We start from the raw sequence: 25,904 nt of genomic DNA, 5'->3' as shown, positions 1-25,904 counted from the left end.
GTACAAAACAAAATATAATTAAAAACAACAACAAAGACACTTTTTATTTATCATCAATTTGGTTAAAAAGTGCATGTTATTCAACAATTAAGTACAACAAAAACATTTAAAAACAAATAATAAGTGTTGGTTAAAAAAATATGAAAACCTCAACATTTCCCTGAAAACCATTAATTTATGTATTCATTGTCAGTTTTGGAAAATCCTCTGGAGAATTTGGATGAATAACTTTAATCTATACTAAGAGTTTTGAATGAACCGTCCATTCCAAAGTAATCACTTTCAGTTTTTGGTTTACCTGGTCTTTTTTGTTCATTTACTCTAAATTTTTCTTCCTCAATGAACCAACTTTTCATTTCCTTTACTTTTGTAAAAGTTTCATCTGAATAAGGATATTAAATTTATTATATTATATTTATTTTATTTAGGGCATGGAAACTTTTTATTGCGTTTAAAGATAACTATAAAACTCAAAAACGAAAACCATGACTATAAGTTAAATAAGTTTTGAAAACATAACACCAAACAAAACGAATGAAAAGAAAAACATTAAATATAAATAACGTTATAATAAAAAAAACGGTTATAAAACGTTTAATATTTTATAATGCCTTAAAACATTAACGTTTACATAAAAATGTTAACGAAATCCTTAAACGTTTAAATAATAATTATAATTAATGCCTCTGAATATGTACGTTATGATTACATAAAATGTTAAATGATAATTATTTTCAAATATAAAGCCCAGATTTTATCGACTTTTTTAAAATTTAAAAGTTGTAGCTTACCACTTATGATGGCAATAGACTTTCCTGTACCTCCAACATCCGATGGCATTATGTTTCTTGGTATGTATTTAAAAATATCCTCTGACCCAACAACATGATAGAATTGCTACAAATTATTTTCCTCTTTTATAAATTAAAATTATTTTAAAAAAATAACCTATTTGTTAGTTAATTATTTTCAAACTTTTCTATTGACGAAAATTTCATATAAAAACCATATGAATGAATAGTTGTATTTATAAAATAAAGTAAATTTAACGGTAAAGAGATCTGAAATTATGCGTTTAAAACAATCCCATATCAAACTTTATTTAACACATCTTAAAATATAGATTAATACTCATTATAACAAAAATAAATTTCCTTTTAAAAAGTTACAACATTAATAAAAAAATAAAAAATCTCAAAAAATGCAGTGATCCAGGATTTTAGGGGCGGGACAACTTTAAATATATTATTATACATGAAAAATATTTTTAGTAACATTGAAAAATTTGAACAAAGAAATGTGATAACAATTCTTTTTACTTTCACACTTTTAAAATAAAGTAAATGTACTTTGTTTTTATTTAAAATAATTAAGAAAGTAACAGCAAGAGAAAATAGACGCCAATCCGTTTTTCGGTCGTAGGCACTATGATTTTTGGATCACTATGCTCTAGCACAAAACCTCTTAAAAATTAATTTGGTTAAAAAAATTTAACCAGTTAATAGTTAATTGGTTATTTTTTTAAGTAAATTGAGTTAGAAGATAAGTTAACAAAATGTCATTAACTTATCGAGTTATATCTATGAAACTAATTGTGGTATCTATTTATTTAATTTTTGTAACAATTCCAAGTATAATTTTAAGTATTAATTTATTCTTTATTTTATTAATACACCGAAATAATGGCATAATATTAATATTGATTAGTTGTAATTTAGAAGGGGAAAAAATTATTATTTAATAGTATTACTTGATAGACTTTAAGTCGGTAAAGATGTAATAAGATCAATGTACAATATCTAAAACCGTGGGTTTTAAGTATTATATTTAATGAGTTATATTATATTTATTAGTTATTTTATAATTACCTTTTCCGCCAATTCCTTCTTCATAAAAGGTTTTATCATGTTGTTTATGATATCGATAATCGGAACTGTATTAATAACATGAATAGCTTTCAAACGGGCTTGTAAACCTTCCTATGAAAATGAATAAAGTTCAATTTAAAGTAAACGCAATGTTAGTGTAATAGGCATAATTTTCGTAGTTAAATATTAAGTATATATCAAGGTTATTATCACCTGTAAGTAAAAAATGTATTTTTTCATCATTCCAATTCCCATTCGACCAATATGACCAAGAGTAAAACCTTTCATATCATACACTATGATAAGCCCATTGAAAGTTCCTGAAGTCATTAGTAACATATCCAAAACCATACTTAGCGCCTTTATAAAATCTGGCAATACAAAACATTCTGGATCTAATTCTTTTCCTTGTATTAGAACAACTCTATCTCCTTCTGGCGTTGATTCAGATAATAAACAAAAATTTCTATAAATTGTTACAATATTTCAAAATTAAAAAAATGACTTATCTCATATCTAAACTGTATTTATAAATTTTACATAATTGAAAAAGCATCTGAAACATTTTTTAGATCACTGTCTCTCTTTGTAAATAATTCAGGTGAATGTGTCCGTAAGGTAAAATACGATTCTATTGTTGCTTTAGTTGATTCCAATCGATAAAAACAACTATGCAAAAATAATATAAGCTGTTCATCTGAAATCATTTAAATTTTAGTGTTCTATTACTTTTATTGACTAAATAACTAATTATCAAGTAGGATTTTACCAAGTTTATTTAACACTTATAAACCTATTTATCTTGAGTTATTTTAGTGTTAAAGTCAATTAATTGTTTAATTACCATTAACATGAGGAAGATGAGGTTGTTTAGACAGCCATTCTTTGAGATGGTTTAAATCTTCGTCTTTTAGTTCAGGATTTTTTTTAAATTCTTCTTCTTTTTTGAAAAAAATCATTATTATAATTTGAAATAATGTACGTCTCTTTTTTTTTTTTTTGTTAAATGCGTCCAACGTTTTCAGCGTTATTTATGTTTTAGAATACTATTATAGAACTTAGTACGTATTTCCGTTTTATAGTAGTACACTATGTAATTGTTAGTTATATCAGTGCACATTATTTTTTACGGAAATATTATCCTTGTATTTATTTTTTGCAGCAACAATGATTACTACCAAGTACAGGATGAGCCTTAGTAGAGTATACCTTAATAAGTATACCCACAATTACTTAACAATTATAATAATTATAGATTTCATTGAAATAGTGTCATTGAAATTAGATGAACATTGCGTGTCAGTATATGTATAATTAAAGCATCAGAGTAGAATGATGCTCAATAAATGTAATACAAAAATTTCCTTGATTCAAAAGATAAAAAGAGTTTATTTATTTCCCTTCTTAAGAAGCACGCTTACCAATAAGGTGTATAATCCTCCCCAAAATAATAACCAACTAAAAAATTCTTAGAAATATTTAGTCGTGTAAACATAAAGTTTTGAAAAAAAAATAATTAAAAATGAGGCATTAGAGCTGAAAGGTTTAAAGTGAAAAACAATTAATTTCAATTAATTGAATATAAAAATTGAGAAATATTATTTTTTCAATTGCTTTTAGGAATTGGGTAAAATAGCGCTGTATTTTAAAAAGTATACTACTATCTTTAATCCAATTGAATGAGTGGTTATTTTATTTTAGCTTCAACGGTGAAGCTGAGAAGGTATTAATTTTACTATGATGTTTTTTTTTTTAGTTTTACACTTATATAATTTTTATTTTTCAAAATATCACTTTGACCCTATATTTATATACATGTGAAATGCTAATGTAAAAAAAAAAATAAAAAAATGAGCAAAAATTAAGATTTTATATTAAAAATTGAAAAAAGGTCATATCTTTTTCTTTCACTATAACAAATTAACACAAAATGATTTATTTTAGTAAAAATTTTAAATCAAAATAAGCATTAGATCAAAATATAAGTAAGTTTATAATATTTAAATTAATTTAAATATTTCCTAATGAATAAGCTTGTCAGTAAATATACTTTTTTACATAAATATCTCATTACCAACCATTAAACATGACTAAAGGTATAATATGGCATGATGTACCTTACATTTTGTACATTGTATTGTAATGTAAGTAATTCATGAATATTTCATCAAAAAATGTACTTTAGTTTCAAATACAATGAAATTATGTCCTTGGATAACGCTAATAATTAAAGTGTATAAAAAAATGAAAATAATGTTGTTTTGAAATATTTATTTTGAAAATAAGTGCTCTTGTAAATCAAAATGATTAACAAAAATACATTAATTAAATCATACATCGTGTATATTTAAAAAAATAACAACTGAACTTTAATAAAAGTTTACATAATGTGAATCATTTTTAAAAAAAATTAATTATTAATTATGTATTTGTTATTTGCATTATTTAAAATTATATGTTATATGAGAACTATTGTTAAATGTTTATTTATTACAAAAAAAATTGCTTAGATTAAAGGAAATATAAAATTTATGATTAAATTTATAATTTTATTAAAATTTAATAATGTTCAAAATTTTGCCTATTTATTTAATAAATATACATAAAAAGTGACAATGTTGGTTAAACTGATCATAAATAAATTTTTAAATCAGTTTTTGTAGTGATAACAATATCTCTCAGCCGGTATGTGATAGCGTAGTATACGCATGTTTTGTCATTTTAATTTTCTTTTTTTTTCCAATTGTATAGTAAAATCAAAATTATCCAATTTTGTAATATTTATTGTAATTTTATTTATAGTTGAAAATTTTCAATGGCTTTTGTAGCAGCTAGTAATATGATTAGGAATCAACTTGGAAGGAATTTGTGGCTTCTAAAAAATATTGGAAGGGTACAATATAGACCAAGAATTTCTCAAGTTGTAGTACCATCTTGTAAGTGAAATTATTCTAGCTAGGTGCATATGTTGTAGGCTTTCCCATTCTATTAGGCACAAACAATAGCTTTTAGAGAGAATATTAAACATAAACATATATGTAAAAAGTTTCTTTAAGAATTATTTTATTTATATGAGAAATTGTACAATGTTTTAGACTTATCTTTAAGACAGTACAGTGCAAACCCAAATGTTAATTCTGAAAATGTCAACTCACATTCAGGTAATGGTAACAATTACTACTACTTTCTGGAATTTTAAGATAACAATTGTCGTTTTATTTAATATTTCAGATTAATTTTCTTTTGTATAATTAATTTAAAAAAAAAAAAATCAATGTAACAATTAGACATGACATTGGGTGTATATATTGTGAATAATTCTGAAAACTAAACTCCCTTTTATTTTTCCTTTTAAAGCTAATGTTTCTTTTGCATTAAGGTTAATGCAACTTTGATTAGAGAAAATACTAGTGTTATAATTATCATTTAACAATGTGAATTACATAAGTTAAAGAACTTTACTTGTGTGGTAGTTGATTTTTATTGAATCTGGCCATGTAATTTCTAAATATTTACTTATTTTCTTATCTAAAAATTACTATTGCATTTTTTTTTCAATTTATATAAATTTAAGAATTTTTCTAATATAATATTTTAAATAAATTACAAATTTATTTATTAAAATGTATTGAAAAGTTTAAGTTCCCATATTTTATGAAAATTTTTAATTAATTTTTACTATAACCAAAAGAATTATTTATAAAATCAAAATTTTAATTTTATGTGAAAGATAAATTTATGTATCTAAAAAAAGCCTTTGATAGTTAAATTTTGAGGATGAATCTTGATTATTTATATGGTCTACCACATAACAGTTATATATTTTGAGTTTTAAAATTTAATTACTTGGGCATTTGACATAATGTTTGATAGTAAAGCCAACAGAAAATTTTTTATAATGTCAATTAAAAATAATAGAAAATAAATTTGTGCTTAATAAATAATCCCTAAAGCTAATTTTAAATAATAATAATGATGGTTATTAGTAATTTTTGAAAAAACAATTAATTTTTTTATTAATGATGATTTAAAGTTTAGTATTCTGAAATATTGACCAGTAAATAAGCCTATGTTTAATGTTACTTTCACGAATAAACATATTTATATCTTAAATTCTTTTTAGAAAAATTGGAATTTCAAGCTGAAACTCGTATGTTGTTGGATATTGTTGCTAAGTCTTTGTATTCAGAAAAAGAAGTAAGGAAAATATTGACATTTTTATTACTTATTTTTTGATAATTATAGTGCTAAATTTTCATTTTGTTGATTTTTGAGTAGGTTTTTATTAGAGAACTTGTTTCAAACGCAAGTGATGCATTAGAAAAACTTCGTTATTTAAGTTTAAAGGGAAATGAATCGCAAGATTTTGGTAGTATGGAAATAAATATAACAACAGACAAAACAAATCGAATGCTCACTATTCAAGATAATGGAATTGGAATGACAAAAGAAGAACTTATATCTAATTTAGGAACTATTGCAAAATCTGGGTCTAAAGTAAATTAAATATATTTTCTAAATTTGTTTAATCAAATTAATTTTGTTGTATTCAGATTTAAAGAAAATAGGCAAACTTGAATTCAGTGGTATATATTGTGCATTATTTAAGGAGTGGTAAACATTTTTTTATATCTATCTAGGGGGCAACAAGTGTTCTCAATTCTCATTCCTAAGTAATATTTTATATTTTGTAAGGCTAGTATGCAAAACATATATGGGGGTTGTTAAACAATTTGCTTGATCCATATCGGTTGTATATATATTCCCGATTCAAATGTTGTACAAAAATAAATTAATTGTAATTCATATCTTACTACACTATATGCAAACATGATTAAAAAAACCCAGCACAGGGAGGTCGCGGCACAGTGGTGACGTGGCATAGTTGGATCAAGTATAATGATATTTGACAGTGATTAAAATCACAAAAAAAAAACGCTTCAATGCAAATCTTTAGATAGTGTTAAATTTTAAAAAAATTGGTGTTTTATTCCAAAAGCTACATGATCTGCTGGTTCCTTATTAATATCTTGATTAAGATAAAGTATGTCGAACGAAAAAGGGTTTATTAAAAAATATTATTTCTCATTAAAAAATTATGTTGATCCATACACTTTTGAATAAGTTATATCATTATAAAGTTAAAAATGTAAAAAATAAAATCGAGAATTTTCACACAAAAATAGCATTTGATAGCCATTTTTACCATGAAGACAAGTCCAGAGTTCAAATTTTTTTTTTTCAAATTAAAGTATATTACATTAGCTTTAATTTAAGATATATATAAAAGTGTCAGACCTTCCGGAACATTTTCAAAAGTTAAGTTGAAAAAGTTAATTTTTTGTGAAAAAGTTGTCTTTTTAAATCCCCCCCAGTGGGCAGATAAAGGGTCAGATTTACAAAAATATATCACATGATAGGTAAAGACATCAAGCATCTATAAAAAAAAAATTATATTGATATGTTCATTTTTGAAAAAGTTACGGCACATTTTAGTAAAAAAAATTGAAAAAATTTCGAAAATTAGCGATTTTTAAATTTGTAATTTTTTTGGGGATTTCCCCCGTTTACGAGGAACGGGGAATTTTTTTTCAATTTTTGAGGGTAATGTCTTCAACTAGATACGATTTGTGATCTTTTGACATATTGTTCATCAAAATCGGTCCAGCGAGAGCTGAGATTGAGCGTTCACAGACACAAAAAAAAAAATNGAAATCGGTTCGGTGAGAGCTGAGAAAAAGTGGTAACGGACACAAAAAAAAACACATCATAGTAAAATTAATACCTTCTCAGCTTCGCATCGAAGCTAAAAAATGATGTTAAAATCATAAAAATATGGATATTTATATTTTTAAATGCATTATAATATTTAAAAAAATTTAGATAATTTCATATTTTTAGGCCTTTTTAAAAGAAATCCAGAGTAATGATTCTACAAATTTATCATCAATTATTGGTCAATTTGGAGTGGGATTTTACAGTTGTTTTATGGTAGCAGATAAAGTAGAAGTCTTTACCAAGTCTATGAATCTTAATGCTACTGGATATCTATGGAAATCAGATGGGTAATATTATATTGATATTTTAATTATAATAATTACTACAAACACTGTTTATAAAATTTATTTTTGTGTATCATATTTTATTAAAAAAGAACAAGTACTTATGAAATAACTGAAGCTGATAATATAGAAAGAGGTACTAAAATAGTTATGTATCTGAAAAACGATTGTCGTGAATATGCTTCAGAAGATGTTGTTAGACAAGTAATCAATAAGTATAGCAATTTTGTAAACTCTCCAATAAAATTAAATGGTTCAGAAATAAATACTATTCAGGTACTAGTATTATTGTTAAAAAAATTTTTTTAGTTAAAATTAAATATTAAATTATTATAGCCATTGTGGTTACATGATCCCAAATCTATTACTCAAGAACAACATGATGAATTTTACAAATTTGTAGCAAATGCTTACGATAAACCAAGATTTGTCTTGCATTATTCTGCTGAAGCTCCAATACAAGTTCGTGCTTTGCTATATTTTCCTGAAATATCTCCAGGTAAATTTTTTTAAATGAATTTTTAAATTTTTATTTTAGTGTTCTGTATAACGTATTTATTATAGGCCATACTGATTTTTATGATAGTTCTACTAAAGGTGTTTCTCTCTATACTCGGCGTATATTAGTGAAAAAAGAAGCTGAACATGTATTACCGAAGTGGCTTCGCTTTGTTAAAGGTAATTAATTAATTTATTTATATAAATTATTAATAAAAATTACATATATTAAGATATTATATTACTAAAGTTGTATTGTAGATTATCATTTATGGTTTCATTTCACTAACTACTTCTTTGTATAACCTATTGAAAACTAATTTTTGTTTATTATAAATTATATTACAGAGATAAATAGGTGTAAAGGCTTGTTTTTTGGGTGATTTTCATTAATTTTTTAAACATAATTAAATAAATAATTATATTTTATTGAGATTTTTATTATATGAAAGTTATTTGTGTAAAATTTGGTTTTGATAACTTCCCCCTTCAGGTCCGAATCAGGGTTAAAAATTCGCTCAAAAAGGTAATTTTTCAGTTTTTGATTATTATTTTTTAAACTAACACACTTAGCGTAACAATGTATAGAATATAAATTATAGATTTTAATATTTTTTTCTAAAATGGTATTTACAAAAAATTTTCTAAAATTACTTTTACTTGCTCAAAAAAATAAAATAAAAAAATAATTTGCTAAAACTAATTTTTTGAATATAAATCATTTTTAATTTTTGAAATTATCATTTTACAATAAAATGTTTCGTAAAAAAAAAATATGTTAAATTTTCCAAAATATTGGTCTTATGTAAAATTATAGTCAGATTTATAGTTTTGCTGTTATAATAACACTAACAATCTAAATAGGATTGTTTAAAATTGTTTATAATTGTTTAAAAAGGGTACTACGATTATATACAATTAATAATAAAAAATTTAGTGATGTGTATTTTCAAATATTTTAAACTATTGATTAACTATTCGAATTGTGTTTATACCACCGAATATTTTATTTTGAGCATAAACTACTATCAATTATTTTAAAAACTATTCAAATAGACTATCAAATATTTTCTAAACTATTTGAATAGAATTACCGAATAGTTTTATAAACTATTCGAATATATTATATAACTATCGAATATTTTTACTATTCGAATAGTTTTTGAATGAACTATAATTTGTACAAAAAAATAAAAATTTGTATTTTTTTAGAATGTAAAAATTAAGTATGATTTTTGTTTTTTTTATTGCAGTAAAAAATTTTATAATAGTAGTTCAAATAGATATATATATATAATCTAGTTATATATATAGAAAATATGTGCTAAGTTTGAAAAGATGTAAATAAAAACTTAGCAATCTAGAAAGTATATAAATTCAAAAAAAGTAGTTTTGAAAATAAGGATGACAGTAAAAGTAGATTGACATTCTTCTTTTTTTCCAATACTCTTCAACTACTTGTTCAACTGCTCCATACTATGTCTCTCGTGCTCCAATAATTTGACTAAAGGACACTCACTCAAGTGTCTATAACTATTAAATGGCTTGAAATTTAATAGTTCTAAAATCAATTAATGGAAAAAAAAAATTGTATGTTATGTAATCTACACCTATTTCCTTTCTTTATGTTTTTATTAAATTTTAAAATGTAAAATTTATTAATATAATTTATTGTGTTATATTACATTTTTATACTTTTACTAGTCTAAATGTATAATGTAATATTTTTTTAATAGGAGTGATTGATTCTGAAGATATTCCATTAAATTTGAGTAGAGAAATGTTGCAGAATTCAGTTCTATTAAAGTATGTTTTTAATAAAATTAATTGAATTAATATACTAACAAGTTTTTTTTATTTTAGAAAATTAAACCGATTGCTTACTAGTAGAATTATAAAATTTTTGCATGATAAATCAATCAAGAATGTTGATGAATACCTTAAATTTTATAATGATTATGGTGTTTTCATTAAAGAAGGAATAGTTATGAATGATGATCCCAAAGAAAGGGTAAACATTAATTAGTTATAAGACTTAATTTTTTCTTACATTACTATTTTAATAAAAAATTGTAATTTTAGGAAGATTTAGCTAGTCTTTTGAGATATGAATCTTCACACACTAAACCTGGTGAAACAACATCTTTTGAAGAATACATAAAGAGAAAACAAGATGATCAAAATGACATTTATTATTTGTCTGCTCCTAAGTAATAAAATTACAACTATATTATTTAAAGTGTTCTATTAATCATTTTTTTTAGCCGTGCTTTAGCTGAGAGTTCTCCATATATAGAAGCATTAAAGAAAAAGAATGTAGAAGTAATATATTGTTATGAACAACATGATGAAATTATCTTATACCAAGTAAAAACTTTTAAAAATCTTAAATTAACTCTAGTAGAAAAAGAAGTCAACACAGCAAGTGATCAAGAACCTAAAACACAAGACTTTGGTTTGTTTTTTTATTTTTATAACACTTTGTTATATCTAATTTTTACTAAATCATAGGAGTAGATAGTCTTGGTCAACTACAGTTAGATTCTTTGCTGCCTTGGATTCAGACTACTCTTGGTTCTAAAGTGAAAAATGTTAAAGTTACTGGACAACTAGATACTCATCCGTGTGTTATCACTGTGCAAGATATGACAGCAGCTAGACATTTTATTAAAACTCAGCTTAAACAAATGGATGAAGATATGTTACTATCAATTTTACAGCCTCAATTAGAACTCAACCCAAAGTACTTTTTAATTTGAAAATGTTTTTTAATCATTTATTCCTAATTATAATATGTTTCTATTAGACATCCTGTTGTCAAAAAACTATACACTTTGAAAGATACTAATGAAGAATTAGCTAAATTAATTGTAGAACAGGTAAAAACATTGAATATTTTTTAATATATTAATACATTTTTTATTCATATATTGTAATATATTATTAATAGTTATTCAGTAACTCAATGGTAACTGCTGGGTTAATTAATGATTCAAGAAAATTGGTATCAAATATAAATCGTCTTCTTGAGTTAGCAGTAGAAAAATATTGATTTTTATAGTCTTTAAATTTTGTAAATTCACTATATACATTTTCATTATGTTTTTTTTTAAATATATATTTTATAAATATAAATTGTATATAAATTTGAAATTTGTTTATTCCTATACAAACTATACTCATAAATGCATTTAATGTTTATTTTATATATAATATCCTGAATATAAAAAATCAAGTATTAGATTTTATAAATATTTTTTGCACACACAATTAACTAAGTTATAAAGTGTTCCAGATTTTCGGATCTAAAATTATTTTGAAATAATTATAATATATTAAACAAAAAAAACCCAGCACAGTAGGGTCCCGACACAGTGGAAACAGCATAGTTGGGTCCAGTATAGATTTAATCTGACAATGATTTAAATCACTATCATAAGAAACGCTTCAATGCAAATATGTAGATAGTGTTTATTTCTAAGAAATTGATGGATAATTACAAAAGCAACATCAACTTCTATTTCTTTAATTATGTTCAGATTAGTAATTCTTAGATTCAAAAATATAATATATAATTTTTATAATTAATTGAAATCGAAATAAAAATTTTTTCCAAACTCAATAAAAATGAAAAATAATAATTGCCACAGTCGGATTTGAACCTCATGAAAGACACAATTGTTACCGATTCGTCGTTTTCGTCGAGTGATAAAATTTGCAATTTATGCTAATATAAATTTTAAAGTTAATTTTTTAACTTTAAAAAAAAAACAATTTAAATAAGTTTAACCTCTTATGTCTTATGAACTTTATTCATGTCAATTAAATTATATAATATTTATGAAAGTCAGTGTATTCCCCTTGTAAGATATTTTAAAATAAAATAAAATTCAAAACCCAGAATTTTAACACAAAAATAGCATATTTTTTAATACAAAAGCCATTTTCATTAAAAAGAAAATCTATATTTCAAATTTTTTTTTGATAATGAAGTATATAATATAAGCTTTAATTTAAGATTAAATAAAAGTGTCAATATTTCCGGAACATAATATAGAATATAGAAGAAAAGGTGTCGGGAAAGATTTTTTTTTTAAACTTATAGTATTTATTGTAAGCTGTAATTTGACATATGTTTAAAGAACACAGTATTTTCGTAACATTTTCAAAATTTAAATTGAAAATTTTCACTTTTGTGAAAAAGTTACTTATTTATTTACCCCTGGTTCAAATTAAAAAAAAAATTATATTAAATGAAAGAAAAATATCTAACGTTTTAATATAAAAAAAAAGTTTGTTGATTTGTTAATTTTTGAAAAAGTTATGGTAGTTTAAAACAAAAAAAAGTGAAAAAAATGACGAAATTTACCGATTTTTAAATTTGTAATTTTTTTAGAGATTTTCCCTATTTACGGGGAACGAGCAAATTTTTTTTCAACTTTAAAGGGTAATGTATAGACTATATACTATTTGTGATCTTTTGACGTATCGTTTAAAGAAACGTGAAGAATCGTGAGAGCTGAGAAAAAGTGACAATAGACAGAAAAAAAACACATCATGGTAAAATTAATACCTTCTCACCTTCGCATCTAAAAGCGAAAAGCTAAAAAATCATATAAGTTTTTTTTTTGGTCATAGGTCATAACAAAATAATGGTAAACTAATTTCAGTACCCCTAGGTCAATTTATCTATTTTATCAATATCTTATAAGATATATAGCTTTACATAATATTTTTATAAAATTTAAATTGTATAACAAATTATAAATTTAATTATTAATAAAAACCTCCATAGTTTCTAACAATGGTGTCATTTGGAGGGGGACTCTAATTTGCTTGTATCCAGTGGCGTATTTTGGGGGAGTGTCCTCCATGTCTGGACACCCCCCGACTTAAAAAAAATGCCTAATATATTGGTATTAACTTTTTTTATAATATACTATATTTATTTACTATAAAATAAATGGTATTTTTTAAATAAATAACAAAATTGAAGATAATTTGATAGGATTCGACGACACGTATTTATTTACATTTTATCAGAGATTTCTAGAAATTATTTGGATTTCATTGGGTCATTTAGATAACAAAAATACCCATAGTAAAAATATAATAACGGAAATATTCTGAACTTGTAGTTCATTTTTAAATTTATTTTATAGTTTATCAGTTTAGAGAATTATAAACAAATAAGTTTAGTTACCCCTATTCAATATACCGCATTCATAAAAAATACAAAAAAGAATTTTTTATAATTAAAATAGTATTTAAAAAATAAACAAAAGTTATGAAATTCTTTATGAATCGTCATTTAGTAAAATTAAAATTAAGTTGTTAAGATAGTAGATACGCTTGTTAATTTAAAAATTTATAATTGGCTGACTTTTTAACTTAATTGTATCCATAACTGTATATTATAATATTTGTATATTCACATAACAAGAACATTAAATTATTTCAGTTAAGATAAATTTATATTAAATTTGAATTTCTTAAATGAAATGTTACAAAGAAAAATAAGATTAAAATAAAATAACAAAACAACAATTAAACATAGAAAAAGTAAAAAAATTTTTGGTGGTATACAAATAAAAATTTCAATTTATAGTGAATATTAAGAAAATTGATATAAAATACAAAAATAAAATTTCATTCATAAAAATATTAATTGAATAGCTCGCCAGCAATAATTTCATTTTTGTGTCTTAATCTTATAAAAGGCATAAAATTTGCATTTATTGGTGTTGTATCTCCTCGAGACATTTTTTCTGCCAGCTCAACAGTAAATGGCCCACAATCATGTCCATTGGTTTGGCGAGATGTCTCGCCTATTTGTAATGTCCATGTAGAAGCTTTTCCTTTTTTGTCCATCTCCCATTCAATTAAGAAATTTTTTAATACCATTGGATAGGGACCCTCATACGACTTAAGACTATCATATGATGTCACAGTCTTTTCAGGTATATTAACCACTGTCAATATCCAATGACTCCCATATACATTCATTGGCACAAAAAGTAATTTTATTGTGTGAATATCTTTTTTTATCCATCTTCTTACAGCTGGATAACCTCCTCGAAGATACGCTACAATAAAATCAGTGACAACTGCATAAACTTCACCTTCTGACCGTTTTACTATCATTTTAATGTACTCATTAATTGTGTCTGAAGTATACCATGATGTGGGCGATTTAAATGAAGGTGCATTATACTGATCAAAAAATTTTGTGTTCTGATCTTGCATTACTTCTGCAAGTGTAACCATATTTAAACATTTTTCATAAAATTAATAAAAGACTTTGTTGAACAGTTTACTATTATTTAGGTTTATTTAAGGTTTTGGAATATGAAATTAAACACGTATAATTACTTTTGTTTAAAACGTCCATGGACCCCCTTAATGACAATGAGAAGTTATATTAATTTAACTCGTATTATTATAATTAATTATGTTTAATAAATAATCTTTTTTTATTTAATTTTACATAAAATAAATAGATTAAATAACTAATTACCTTTTTCTTTCTCTGGTACTTTTATTACTTCAATAGTGGACAGAGCAAGTAAATTTACGTCATTCGGCGTATTTAAGGTCAAAGGATTAGAACTAACTTTTGGCTCTAAAATAATTTATTTTTAAAAATATTACATATTTGTTTCAAAAATCAAAACTTCATATTTTTTAAAAATGAATTATATTTTAAAAGTTGTATACTTTTTATGACTTTTTCATCTTCTTCGGGTAAATTTCTTTTTAAATTTGGTCGAGCAGTAGTATTAGAAGATATCTCAAAAAGTTGTTTTTTTATTTCAGATTTTTTGCGTTCCAAATTTTTCTCATGAAAACTCTTAACGGATCATAAAAATATATTTAATTATATGATAAATTTATTTAAGAAATCTGCTTTAAGTCCAAAAAATGGTTTAGGGTATACCCTAAAATCTTTTTATTGAAATAAAGCATAATAAAATATACATTTTCTAACAAATCAGCTGATATTAATAGCGGATTGTCTTTTGAAATTGCTATATTTTTTTTTTCTGTTGAATTTAAAATTTCATTTTTATATTTTTCAGATTTTTCATTCTGAAAAAGTGTTCCGAATTCTCTTTGCTGCATCATATTCTAGGTAACCAAAGAGATATTTAAATAAACAAATAAACTATACTTAATATTATATTATTATCTTCGATAATAATTGAATTTCCCATAAAAATCTAATAGAAAAAATAGCAGAATAATATTAAACATTATGTTACCGCATTTATATTAAGGGGGTTGATAGTTTATTTTATATTTTTGAATCAGACAAACCCCAATAACATAGCTAAATCGAATAAATATATTAATATAATTATAGTTACCAATTTTTCTGGAATAATTTTATCGTTTTTATTCGTTTTTCGATAAGTGCGTTTTTTTGGAATAATGGAATTTTTTATAGGATAAATATTTTTATTAATAATTGCTGCAAATTGAATATAATTTTAATAATTATTAATTAAATAATCAATTTCGAAAAAGGTTTTTAATATTAAAATAGTTAAATTAAAGTAAAGCGACTGAATTATTGTTATATATGAATAAGAGAACTTATTATTAATTTTTCTTATATTTTATATTAAAAAACTTTTTCTCTATTCGAAATAGTTAGTTTAATTATTAATCTTAATAGTGTTTACAGATAATTCTTCCATCTTTAGTTGACTTTTTTGATATTTGTCCTTTATTTGTATTATTTAAAACACAATTGGAATGCATGAAACGACGATTCCATATTTCTTCAACTCTGCGTATGACCTTATGTAAGTTTGATTCATTTGTTTGACCAAAAATATTTTTTTCACTTGCCATATCAATAACTAATTAAATAAATCTTAATAATTACACAAGACGATAGTTTATTTTTCACGGGAAAAAACGAAGTGAACTGAAATGTCGATAAAATCAACATTTACATCTAATTGTCAAGGAAACTTAATTGTAAAAATTCATTAAAAAAATGTATAAGCCAATTATAAATAAATTTAGTATAAACAATACTTATTTATTTTAATTGTATTATTGGTCAAAGAATACAATATTTTAAGAATAATACAGAGAATTATAAAAAAAAAATATATATATATATTTTAAAGATATTTTGAAGAAAAACCTTTTGTATTTGTTTGTTTATTTATTACATTAGTTTACAAATGATAGAGATTTTTTTATGAAAGTTCAATAAGTTTTGATATCGGTTAACAGAATATTTATGCATATAAAATTTAATCTGTATGAAATAAAATATCAACGTTTGGATTTATTCTCTTGCAACTATTAAAAATTTTGCCCATGTGAAATTGCTATTTCCATTTAGTTATTAACAAAAAACATCATGCCATGCGATTATAATCAACATAAAAATTTATTAAGTTGAATATATAATATAGTTTAACAATTTAATTAATAATTGAATTAATGACATAATAATTCTGATAAAAGAAAATAACAGGAGATTTGAATTAATTTTAACGACTTTAACAAATCGAAAATAACTTTATGGTTTAACTACCTTATAGGTTCAATTATTATTTGCATTTTTAATGTTATTATTATTATTTATTTTTTTTTTTTTGACAATAACGGCTATCTTTGTAACTTCAATATATATCAAGAAAATGACAAATTATCCAAGAAAATCAAGGAAATTTTAGAGAAATATTAAGATACAGAGCCCAAGGAGATGACCGTTTAAAATCATTTTTGGAAGCTGAAGAAACAATAAAATATACAAGTGAAACACTTCAAAATGAAATAATTGAATCCTGTAATAAAATTATTTTAAATAAAATCGTAACAAACATAAATGCCCAAAAATGTTTCAAAATACTTGAAACGACCGACATTGGTGGAAGCGAATAAATAACTTTGTGTGTTCAATATTTAGATGTTGAAAATATGATTATCAAGGAAGAATTTTTCAGTTTGTGCCTACAACAGACACTACTGGAAAAGGTTTATATATTATTATTCCAAGTTTACATTCATTTGGTGTAGAAACAAAATACCTTAGAGGACAGTGTTACGATGGATGTGCTTCTATGTCTGGTCAATTTAACGGAGCTCAATCTCTTATTCACCAAAGTTATCCGCTTGCGACGTTTGTTCATTGTGCTGTTCATGTTTTAAACCTTGCTATTTCTTATTCATCTTCTATACAAGAAACACGAAATTGATTAGGAACAACATCTAAAGTTAGAGATTTTTTCATATACCCAAAGCGAAAAGATGTGTTGAAAAGTCAAATCGAAGAAAGTCAAAAATGTATAACTAAAAAATCATTAAAACAATTATGTGCGACTAAATGAGTTGAACGTTTTTATGCTGTCAATGATTTTCTTGAGCTTTTTGTGTACCTAATTGAATCGTTATTTATAATTTCGAAGTGAAATGACACTGAAACATCATCAAAAGCAAGTAATTTACGAACATCAATACTGAAAGGAGATTTTATTATTTGTTTACTTATTATAAATAAAGTATTTAGTTATGAGTTACTTTGTTTAAAACAACTTCAAAGAAATTAGCAGGTACACAGCATTGTTATTATCAATGGTAGTAAGGCACATTGTTGTGAGTTTATAAATACACTAACTGACAATACAGAAAGTATATNTTACACTAACGGTCAATACTGAAAGTATATCTATGATAGTCATAATTGATAATAAACAATCCGTGACTGCGACATTGATATCATATAAACCATTTAGCTACCTGTATTTGTAATCATATCATCATGTGTATTATACATGTATATTAACTCAAAAATTTGAAACTTTAAATGTTTATATCTAATAAACTAATAAAGTTATATTAAAAATTCAAATGCCATTTACTATTTAATTAAAAATCCAAACATTTTATTATATTCAAAATATGTGTTCCCATTTAAAAGACAAAAAGACAAAGTTGACACCCTTACAAGGCATAAGGGATGAACATAAAAAGTTTTAAATAGTTAATAATTTAAGAATAATGTGTAACTAAAGAAAACCAAAAATAATGTTTAAATTATATTTATTCTACAAGTAAATGAGTGGGTTATGATAAAAAAATCAGTCTGTATACTGTAATATAGTTTATCATTTGTAAAGCTGGAAGTAAAACATTTTTGTAATGTTTCGTTTAATTGTAATTTCCTGATCTATTATTACTAGACCAGGAATTAAATATTTATAAACATTTTTGAAAACGATAGTATTATTAATTTTGCAAAAAGAAGAAAAACAAAATATTTTAGTATATAAGACGAAATGGAATGAATCGTAGAGGAGAGAGGACCTCAGGAGCACCGAAGGTAATCTCTTTTCGCGCGGTACGTTTATGACATTAAGTTTTCATTTTGTGTATTGTTTTATTGTGTTTTTAGTGTATATTTATTTTGTATGTTTTGCATTGTTTAATTATATCTATAATAAATACATTTGAGTTATTATTAAACTTTTATTACTTTAAGTTAAGACACTAGGGTTGTTTCTTTTAAGATACAACAGTACCAAAATTTCAAATTTCAAATTATTTGTCAATTGCTAAAATAGTAATTAGAAAAATAGTAAGTTTTTTTACGTCAGTAAACATTTCTATAATTTTCGTTTGTGAGGTTCATTAAAAGTTGGACACCACCCGAGAAATCATTCAAAATACGCCACTGATTGTATCCCATTTAAATTTTGATTATATATCTGGTCCTTACAGTGTTCTAAATATAATTTTAATCTGAAATAATGACTCTGGTTTCTATTTTTTTACTAACCCAAATGCAAGATTTTTTTTATATATTTTTGAGAATTACGTGATTAAATTCAAATAGCGTACTCAAATAAAGTAATATGTTACTGATACATAAATAAAATATTAGTCGCCTAAGAAATTTAGTATCTTCTATTCAAATCTTATTTATAAATTGATTTTATTTAAATTCTTAGAATAAATATGCTATTGTTCATTCATTTTATGTATAGTACTATATAAGAGAATACTTTTCTTAAATATGTACTGTTGTAACATGGTAGAGATTTTGGTATGTTTAAAATGAATTCCCTTACACCACCTAACAATTTTCAAGGATTTTTTTTTATTGAAAACGAATAAAGCATAAGAAAAATATGTATAAAGTGTATGTTTATACAGAGGTATAGTATGATTTTAGCTGAGAACCATGTAGATTTTAAATAACTGATTTTAGATTCCCTATTTATTTATTTTACATTTTTCTGTAAAAATTAACAGGAAAACACCTTTTCTACAAACTGATAATGTTCCGAAATTTAAAATCCTATCCCATCATGGTCTTTTTTTTTTTTTTGATATTACACTATCATAAAAGAATACTGTAACCATGTAATCATACTAATTGCACTTTTTGTAGCACATTTTATAATAACGGAGTATGTGAAAGTCGCAGCATATCAGTTTGTGATAATCGTCATAACCCAAAGTTATCTAATCTGATAATGGGTAAGAAACTTTTGTTCCATAAATTTCTTGTTCAAATTAACATTTGTTCCAGCTAATTTGTGAAATGAATGTTTATTTGAATTAAAGTTGAATGGATTAAATAAAACTTGGAACAAATAGTCTTTAAGACAAATAACTCAATGAAAAAAATATAAATGGAACTAATAAATTAAAAATAACATAATATATTATTGAGTTTAATCTGATGATATTATCATTAGAATTTCTATTATAAGATTTTATAAATTGTACTAATTACTAATTATTAAATTCATGATAATTAATAATTATTACTTAAATATATATTTAATTAAATATATATTATATATTTATAAATATATAAATATATATTTAGTATAAGAGGATGCTACCAAAAATTAATAATTAAAAAAGTTACACAATTTTGGAAAAATTATTCAATTGAAAAAATAAATTTTTCACTCTCTATATTTTTAGTTTAGCGATGGCTCTAAGCACACGACTAAAGTACGTAAAGTACAGTGTACTTTAAAAGTTTTTATCATACTATAGTTACGGATAATTACAGAAAAACTGGAACACGGCAATTGCATACTTCATTCTAATTATTAAATCACTGTCACCAACAAAAATAAACTACTTTTGTTATTATAAGAAAAATAATGTCTAAGAGCAACACATTATTACAATGATCCAGTTTATTAAAATTTACTTTGAAAATGAACTTTTTAATTTAATTTAAATAATAAAATGCATTAGCCATTAAAACAAATAATTATGTAATACATAAGGTGAACATTTATTATTTGTAAAAATATGGTCTTGTGAACATAATTTAATTTTCCTAAACAAAGCATTACAATTTTTCACCTCTTAATTTTAAGGGTTACGATAAATAAAAACTTAAAATAAAGAAATAAAGAAACTTGAACGCTGGAGATACAAGTTTTTTTTGTTTCCGTAGGAAAATGATAATAATAATAATTATTTACCTTGGACAAAATATAACTAAAATTTTACAGAAAAATATAAGATTTGAATTATTAAGTAGTCTATTAATTGGGTTGTGATTTTATGCAATCTTATTGCTAGGGTTTTTTTTTTTTTGATATTGGCTTACCACATGCTCTTTACTTGCATCATATAACATTTACAATAATAATTTTTCAATGAGGGAGCTCCTTTAATTCACCAATCAAGCATATTTAGGTGATAATTATAAATGAAGTTTTTCAAAATATATTTAATGTACTATTAATATATCACAAGACTTTTGTATTGAGTGATATAATAATGTATCGATTATACTTTGTTAAAATGATCTACTAGTATACCAAATTACCCCTTTTAAAACTATGTAAAATATCAAATTTATTAATTCACATAACGTTAAATATAAAAAATCATTTGCCAATATGTTTTTCGCTCAAATAATACTGTCAGAAATTTCTTATTTTAAGGCTGTAAACAATTTTAGTCACCCCATTGCCATTAGCGCACATGCAAAGATTTGCACACTCAACTTTTTAGCAATTTTTTTAAGGTAGGAGCTTTAAAAAAATGATCATCAAAACAATGTTCAACCTTTTTATCGACAATCGTAATAATTTTAACATTCTCAAGTTTTTAATTAATAATAATATAAAATTACTTTTCTTTATCTTTTATTTGATTCAAACTTTTTTCCAATGAAGATTTATCAATAATAGATGGATAAAATATTTAATGAACCTAATGATTTGTGTAATAAAAGTAGTTGCATAAAGATATTATTGACACACATATTCATTGGAACAATTACCATTTGGACATAATGTTTGTTGGAACAAATGTTTTATGGATAAACTGGTAATTGGAACAAATATTCATGGGAATAAGAAATTTGTGGAACAGAAGATTGAATCCTTGAATAATTACAAAGAAATTAATTCCTTAATTAATAAATACACTATAATTAAGTTAGATTAAATTTTATTAATACTATTTTGTAATTAAGATGTTGAGGACATAAATTGCTTTTGAAACAAAAAACAGAACCAAATAGATAACTAATGGGTTAGAGTTAAACTGCATTGTATCAACTCTTCAACAGATGGCAGCAAATACATCAAACTGTTAATTTTTTCCCTTTAGCAGGTATTATATTATTTATTTTTAAAATATATATAAAATCGAAAATTTTTTATTGTGTTATTATATTAATATTAAGTTAGTCAAATAATTAATTAAATTGATTATAAATAATTCAATACAATATAATTACTGAAATATTCACTAATCATTCAAACAGAAAAAGACATCAACTTAAATTAAATTTCTATTATTGTCGGAAGCACCTCCGACCTGTAACTTGATTTTTGTAAGATCTATTTGGGTCCAAAAACATAATTTACATGTAAAAGTAAGAATAAAAAAAAGTCATAAAATCATACTAATTTGTAAATTTGTGTGTGTCTCATAACATGGTAGGCCAGTAAAATTTGACATTGATCCCTTAAGATTAAAATCACTATGATAAAAAACCTTAATACAATAGTACTTAAAAGAAATCCGAGTACACAGCTTGACATAATTGGGTCCATGGAATGAATGTTCATGAAATATAAATTTTATTTCTCTGATAGGTCTTTTATGGCTTATTATGACTATGCCCTTAGTTTTTTTTACTAATGCTATTTTAACCACAATTTAAATATTGGAAAAATTACAGTTTTTCACATAAAATGATAGTAAAAACAAACTCGAGTATGAGAAAATATATGTTGTATATTGAAATTGATTTTATTAATACACAATTCACTAGTCACAACAATAAACGTTACACATTGACTTGACTGCTCGCTGAAAATAATAATTATTTAATTATAATTATTATAAATTTATATGGACAATTCTGTAATAATAATAAAAAACTAGCACAGTGGGGACATGGCATAGTTGGGTCCAGTATAGATTTAATCTGACAGTAAATAAAATCACTATCATAAAACGCTTTAATGCAAAGCGTAGATAGTGTTTAATTTTAAAAAATTGGTGGATTATTTCAAAAGCAACGTGATCTCCTATTTCCTTATTTATATCCTGATTGCAATTTTTATGATTTATAAATGTAATATATTTATAAATAATAATTATAGTAAATTAAATTTAGTATGAAATTGATATTTAATAATTTAGTATTGTAATTTTTACGGAGAAATTATAAAAAATTATAAAGTAGTTATTTCTTTTATGGCAAATGTATATAAAAGTTGAAGGTCTTGAACCAAACTTAAAAAAAAAAAATATTTGTTTTAAAGAATTTTCATCAGAGACCAAAATATACTTTTCTAAACCCTTTTTTGCGTCGAATTCAAATCTGCAATTAGAGTTTCACATATGGCTTAAATAATAACAAAATCCTTCTAATTAATATAATAAATATTTATGTTTAATTTTTAAGCTACGTATAAATAATCAATAAATATATCTTAATTAAAAATAAGTTTAAAAAGTTCTACTTTCTATACGCATTTTTAAGTTTTGAACCACCCTTGAATAAAGGGATATGGTCCGATTTTAAAAAAAGTATGTCGAATGAAAGAGGTATATATATATAATATTTATCATAAAAAAATTGTTTTGATCCATACTTTTTAAAAAAAGTTATAGAAATATAAAGTTAAAAATATAAAATATAAAATCAAGAATTTTAACACAAAAATAGCATTTGGTAGCCATTTTCATAGAAAAGACAAAATAAAGTCCGAAATGTTTTTTTTTCATATTAAATTATATTACATAAGCTTTAATTTAAGACATATATAGTCTCAATATTTCCGGAACATTTTCAAAAGTTAATTTTTTGTGAAAAAGTTGTCATTTTAAAACCCCCCCTGTGGGCAGATAAAGGGTCAAATTTACAAAAAAAATATACCAAATGATAGGTAAAGACATCAAGCATTTATAAAAAGAAAAATGATATTGATATGTTCATTTTTAAAAAAGTAATGGCAGTTTTTAGTAAAAAAAATTGAAAATATTTTGAAAATTAGCGATTTTTAAATTTGTAATTTTTTTGGAGGTTTCCCCCATTTACGGGAACTAATGAAATTTTTCAATTTTTGAGGGTAATGTTTTCGACTAGATATTATTTATGATCTTTTGACGTATCGTTGAAAGAAATCTGTTCGATGAGAGCTGAGAAAAAGTGGTAACAGACACACAAAAAAAAAATCATAGTATAATTAATACCTTCTCAGCTTCGCATCGAATAATAACGCTAATTTCATTATTAGGTATAAGAATGAACTGAAAAAATATTTAATAATTAATTCATTAGTCGATTAATAAATCAAAAAATATAATATATAATAAATTTACCCTTTTCCAACTATCTTTTACTATGTACTCTATTTTAATTGTATCTATAAAGTATACAAAAAAATATACTTGAATTTTGCAATTTCCAAGTTAGTGCTTATAGGCAAATACAGACACTACTACAATTGTGAAATTAAAACCGTTTGATTTTGATCGAGCTATCCCTCACAATAGTAATTTAGACCTCCCCCTTAGCACTTCAGTTAGTACACGAGTGCTTTTTTCGCGGTCTATTCTACACTTGAATGTACAGCAGCACTATCAACATCAAGGCATTTAATAGGACTCTAATGACATCACGGGGTGCTCTGTATACATTGTGCATTTTTGCCCATACGAAAACAAATTAAGAAGAACTCAACGTCACCAACTCATTTGTCCTTGCTTAAGCTCATAATTTGATATGATAAAAAGGTGGAAAATATTTGTTTGTTTTATGGTAACAAATTATATAAGTTTGAGTTTTACCCAATGTGCTCATATTTTTCAGTATTAGTTTTATAAAAAGAGCGATTTTAAAAGAAAGTATTTACAAAATATTTTATATTATAAAATATGATAATTTACTATAATGATTTGATATTTAAACTAGAAGGTTGACTATTTATTTCATGATTGGGATTTCTAAATAAAACTAATTTTCTAATATTACGCTTATAAAAAACAAAATCTTGTATAAGCCCATTTAAATTAAAAAACGCTTTTTAATGTAGAACAATTGAGGTGCCAGCCATTTGAATATTATTAAATTGTTCAGAAGACACAAAAATATAAATAATTGTATTACTTTACTCTGTGTATAAAATATTTTTTGTTACAATATTAAATTGTCGAATGAACGTCTATGTTTGGTGATCAAACTGATTAAAAAAATGGTTCTCTATTAAAAAATAAGAGTCATAATAAAAAGAATAAACACTTGTTTAAATCTGGTAAACAAGAGTTATTATTTTATTAAACTGATTAATATTGTTCATTATATTTAATATTATATAACTTTTTAAAATTAAAAAAATTAATTTTAAAAACTTGAAAAACCCAGTTTCTAGTTTTTGAAAGTACAAAAATATTTATAAAGTAACTTTAACTTTTAAAAAAATCAAAGTTATGTTTCTAGAATATGTTATTTGATTGTAAACGATTTGATGACCATTATAATTTTTTAAAATTTTTAAGAGCAACATTAATATCGTCTTCTTGTTTATACGTCATACATACATTTTAAATTAGTAAAATATTTATTAATCTCCTTTTTAATAATTTTGATAAAAATATAGAATATTTTATTAGTTTACCAGGGTTCTTCAATGATATTTCTCAATTAATTCAATTAAGAGTTGTTAAAAATGACATTTTATCAAAATTTGGAAATATTAGATAGTTAAAAAATTTCATATTTTTCAGTTTATATGTATTTAACTGTTTATCCTTTAAGTATTTACTGCTTGTTGAATAATTAATATTATCCATATTTAGGTTACCTAGAACGAAATTATGGTTTTCAGAAACATTAATTATCATCTCTTGCTGTTTCTGTATTTTAGCTTCGATGCGAAGCTGAGAAGGTATTGGTTTTACTATGATGTGTTTTTTTTTTTTTTTTTTTTTTTTTTTTTTTTTTTTTTTTTCC

At 23.7% G+C, this 25,904-nt stretch overlaps 3 protein-coding genes and 1 long non-coding RNA gene across 4 annotated transcripts; 1 reads left to right on the top strand and 3 right to left on the bottom strand.

The window, feature by feature from the left end:
- Nucleotides 1-18: 18 nt before the first annotated feature.
- On the bottom strand, nt 19-2,937 carry LOC126907530 (alpha-tocopherol transfer protein-like). Its single transcript, XM_050688894.1, has 6 exons — nt 2,713-2,937; nt 2,409-2,565; nt 2,082-2,334; nt 1,869-1,979; nt 792-897; nt 19-382 (listed from the first exon to the last, which is right to left on the bottom strand). Exons 1-6 carry the CDS (start codon nt 2,825-2,827, stop codon nt 231-233), a joined length of 894 nt encoding a protein of 297 aa, XP_050544851.1. The 5' UTR covers nt 2,828-2,937; the 3' UTR covers nt 19-230.
- Nucleotides 2,938-4,559: 1,622 nt separating this feature from the next.
- On the top strand, nt 4,560-11,552 carry LOC126907523 (heat shock protein 75 kDa, mitochondrial). Its single transcript, XM_050688883.1, has 15 exons — nt 4,560-4,804; nt 4,964-5,029; nt 5,992-6,065; nt 6,147-6,365; nt 7,770-7,933; nt 8,023-8,206; nt 8,267-8,429; nt 8,495-8,608; nt 10,165-10,234; nt 10,292-10,439; nt 10,511-10,638; nt 10,693-10,883; nt 10,940-11,171; nt 11,235-11,307; nt 11,379-11,552. Exons 1-15 carry the CDS (start codon nt 4,684-4,686, stop codon nt 11,478-11,480), a joined length of 2,049 nt encoding a protein of 682 aa, XP_050544840.1. The 5' UTR covers nt 4,560-4,683; the 3' UTR covers nt 11,481-11,552.
- A 2,227-nt stretch (nt 11,553-13,779) lies between these two features.
- On the bottom strand, nt 13,780-15,232 carry LOC126907536 (sentrin-specific protease 1-like). Its single transcript, XM_050688905.1, has 3 exons — nt 15,146-15,232; nt 14,946-15,050; nt 13,780-14,679 (listed from the first exon to the last, which is right to left on the bottom strand). Exon 3 carries the CDS (start codon nt 14,672-14,674, stop codon nt 14,093-14,095), a length of 582 nt encoding a protein of 193 aa, XP_050544862.1. The 5' UTR covers nt 14,675-14,679; nt 14,946-15,050; nt 15,146-15,232; the 3' UTR covers nt 13,780-14,092.
- Nucleotides 15,233-17,321: 2,089 nt separating this feature from the next.
- LOC126907545 (uncharacterized) lies at nt 17,322-17,853 on the bottom strand. Its single transcript, XR_007704555.1, has 3 exons — nt 17,689-17,853; nt 17,482-17,626; nt 17,322-17,419 (listed from the first exon to the last, which is right to left on the bottom strand). It is a non-coding gene; the product is annotated as an uncharacterized LOC126907545 (long non-coding RNA).
- Nucleotides 17,854-25,904: the final 8,051 nt, after the last annotated feature.

The sequence above is a fragment of the Daktulosphaira vitifoliae genome, unplaced genomic scaffold, assembly GCF_025091365.1.
Source record: "Daktulosphaira vitifoliae isolate Bord-2020 unplaced genomic scaffold, ASM2509136v1 Scaffold_1, whole genome shotgun sequence".
NCBI lineage: Eukaryota > Metazoa > Arthropoda > Insecta > Hemiptera > Phylloxeridae > Daktulosphaira > Daktulosphaira vitifoliae.
The sequence above is the reverse complement of the archived record's forward strand: the minus strand, read 5'-3'. Positions and strand labels throughout refer to the sequence as shown.

Bases quoted from the DNA above. Each gene is read 5' to 3' on its own strand.
- LOC126907530 (XM_050688894.1), bottom strand. From the start codon at position 2,827: ATGATTTTTTTCAAAAAAGAAGAAGAATTTAAAAAAAATCCTGAACTA. The intron at 2,566-2,712 runs GTAATTAAACAA...AAATGATTTCAG, and splicing joins TCATCTTCCTCATGTTAATG to ATGAACAGCTTATATTATTT. The intron at 1,980-2,081 runs GTGATAATAACC...TCATTTTCATAG, and splicing joins AATACATTTTTTACTTACAG to GAAGGTTTACAAGCCCGTTT.
- LOC126907523 (XM_050688883.1), top strand. From the start codon at position 4,684: ATGGCTTTTGTAGCAGCTAGTAATATGATTAGGAATCAACTTGGAAGG. The intron at 5,030-5,991 runs GTAATGGTAACA...AATTCTTTTTAG, and splicing joins AAATGTCAACTCACATTCAG to AAAAATTGGAATTTCAAGCT. The intron at 11,308-11,378 runs GTAAAAACATTG...TATTATTAATAG, and splicing joins CTAAATTAATTGTAGAACAG to TTATTCAGTAACTCAATGGT.
- LOC126907536 (XM_050688905.1), bottom strand. From the start codon at position 14,674: ATGCAAGATCAGAACACAAAATTTTTTGATCAGTATAATGCACCTTCA.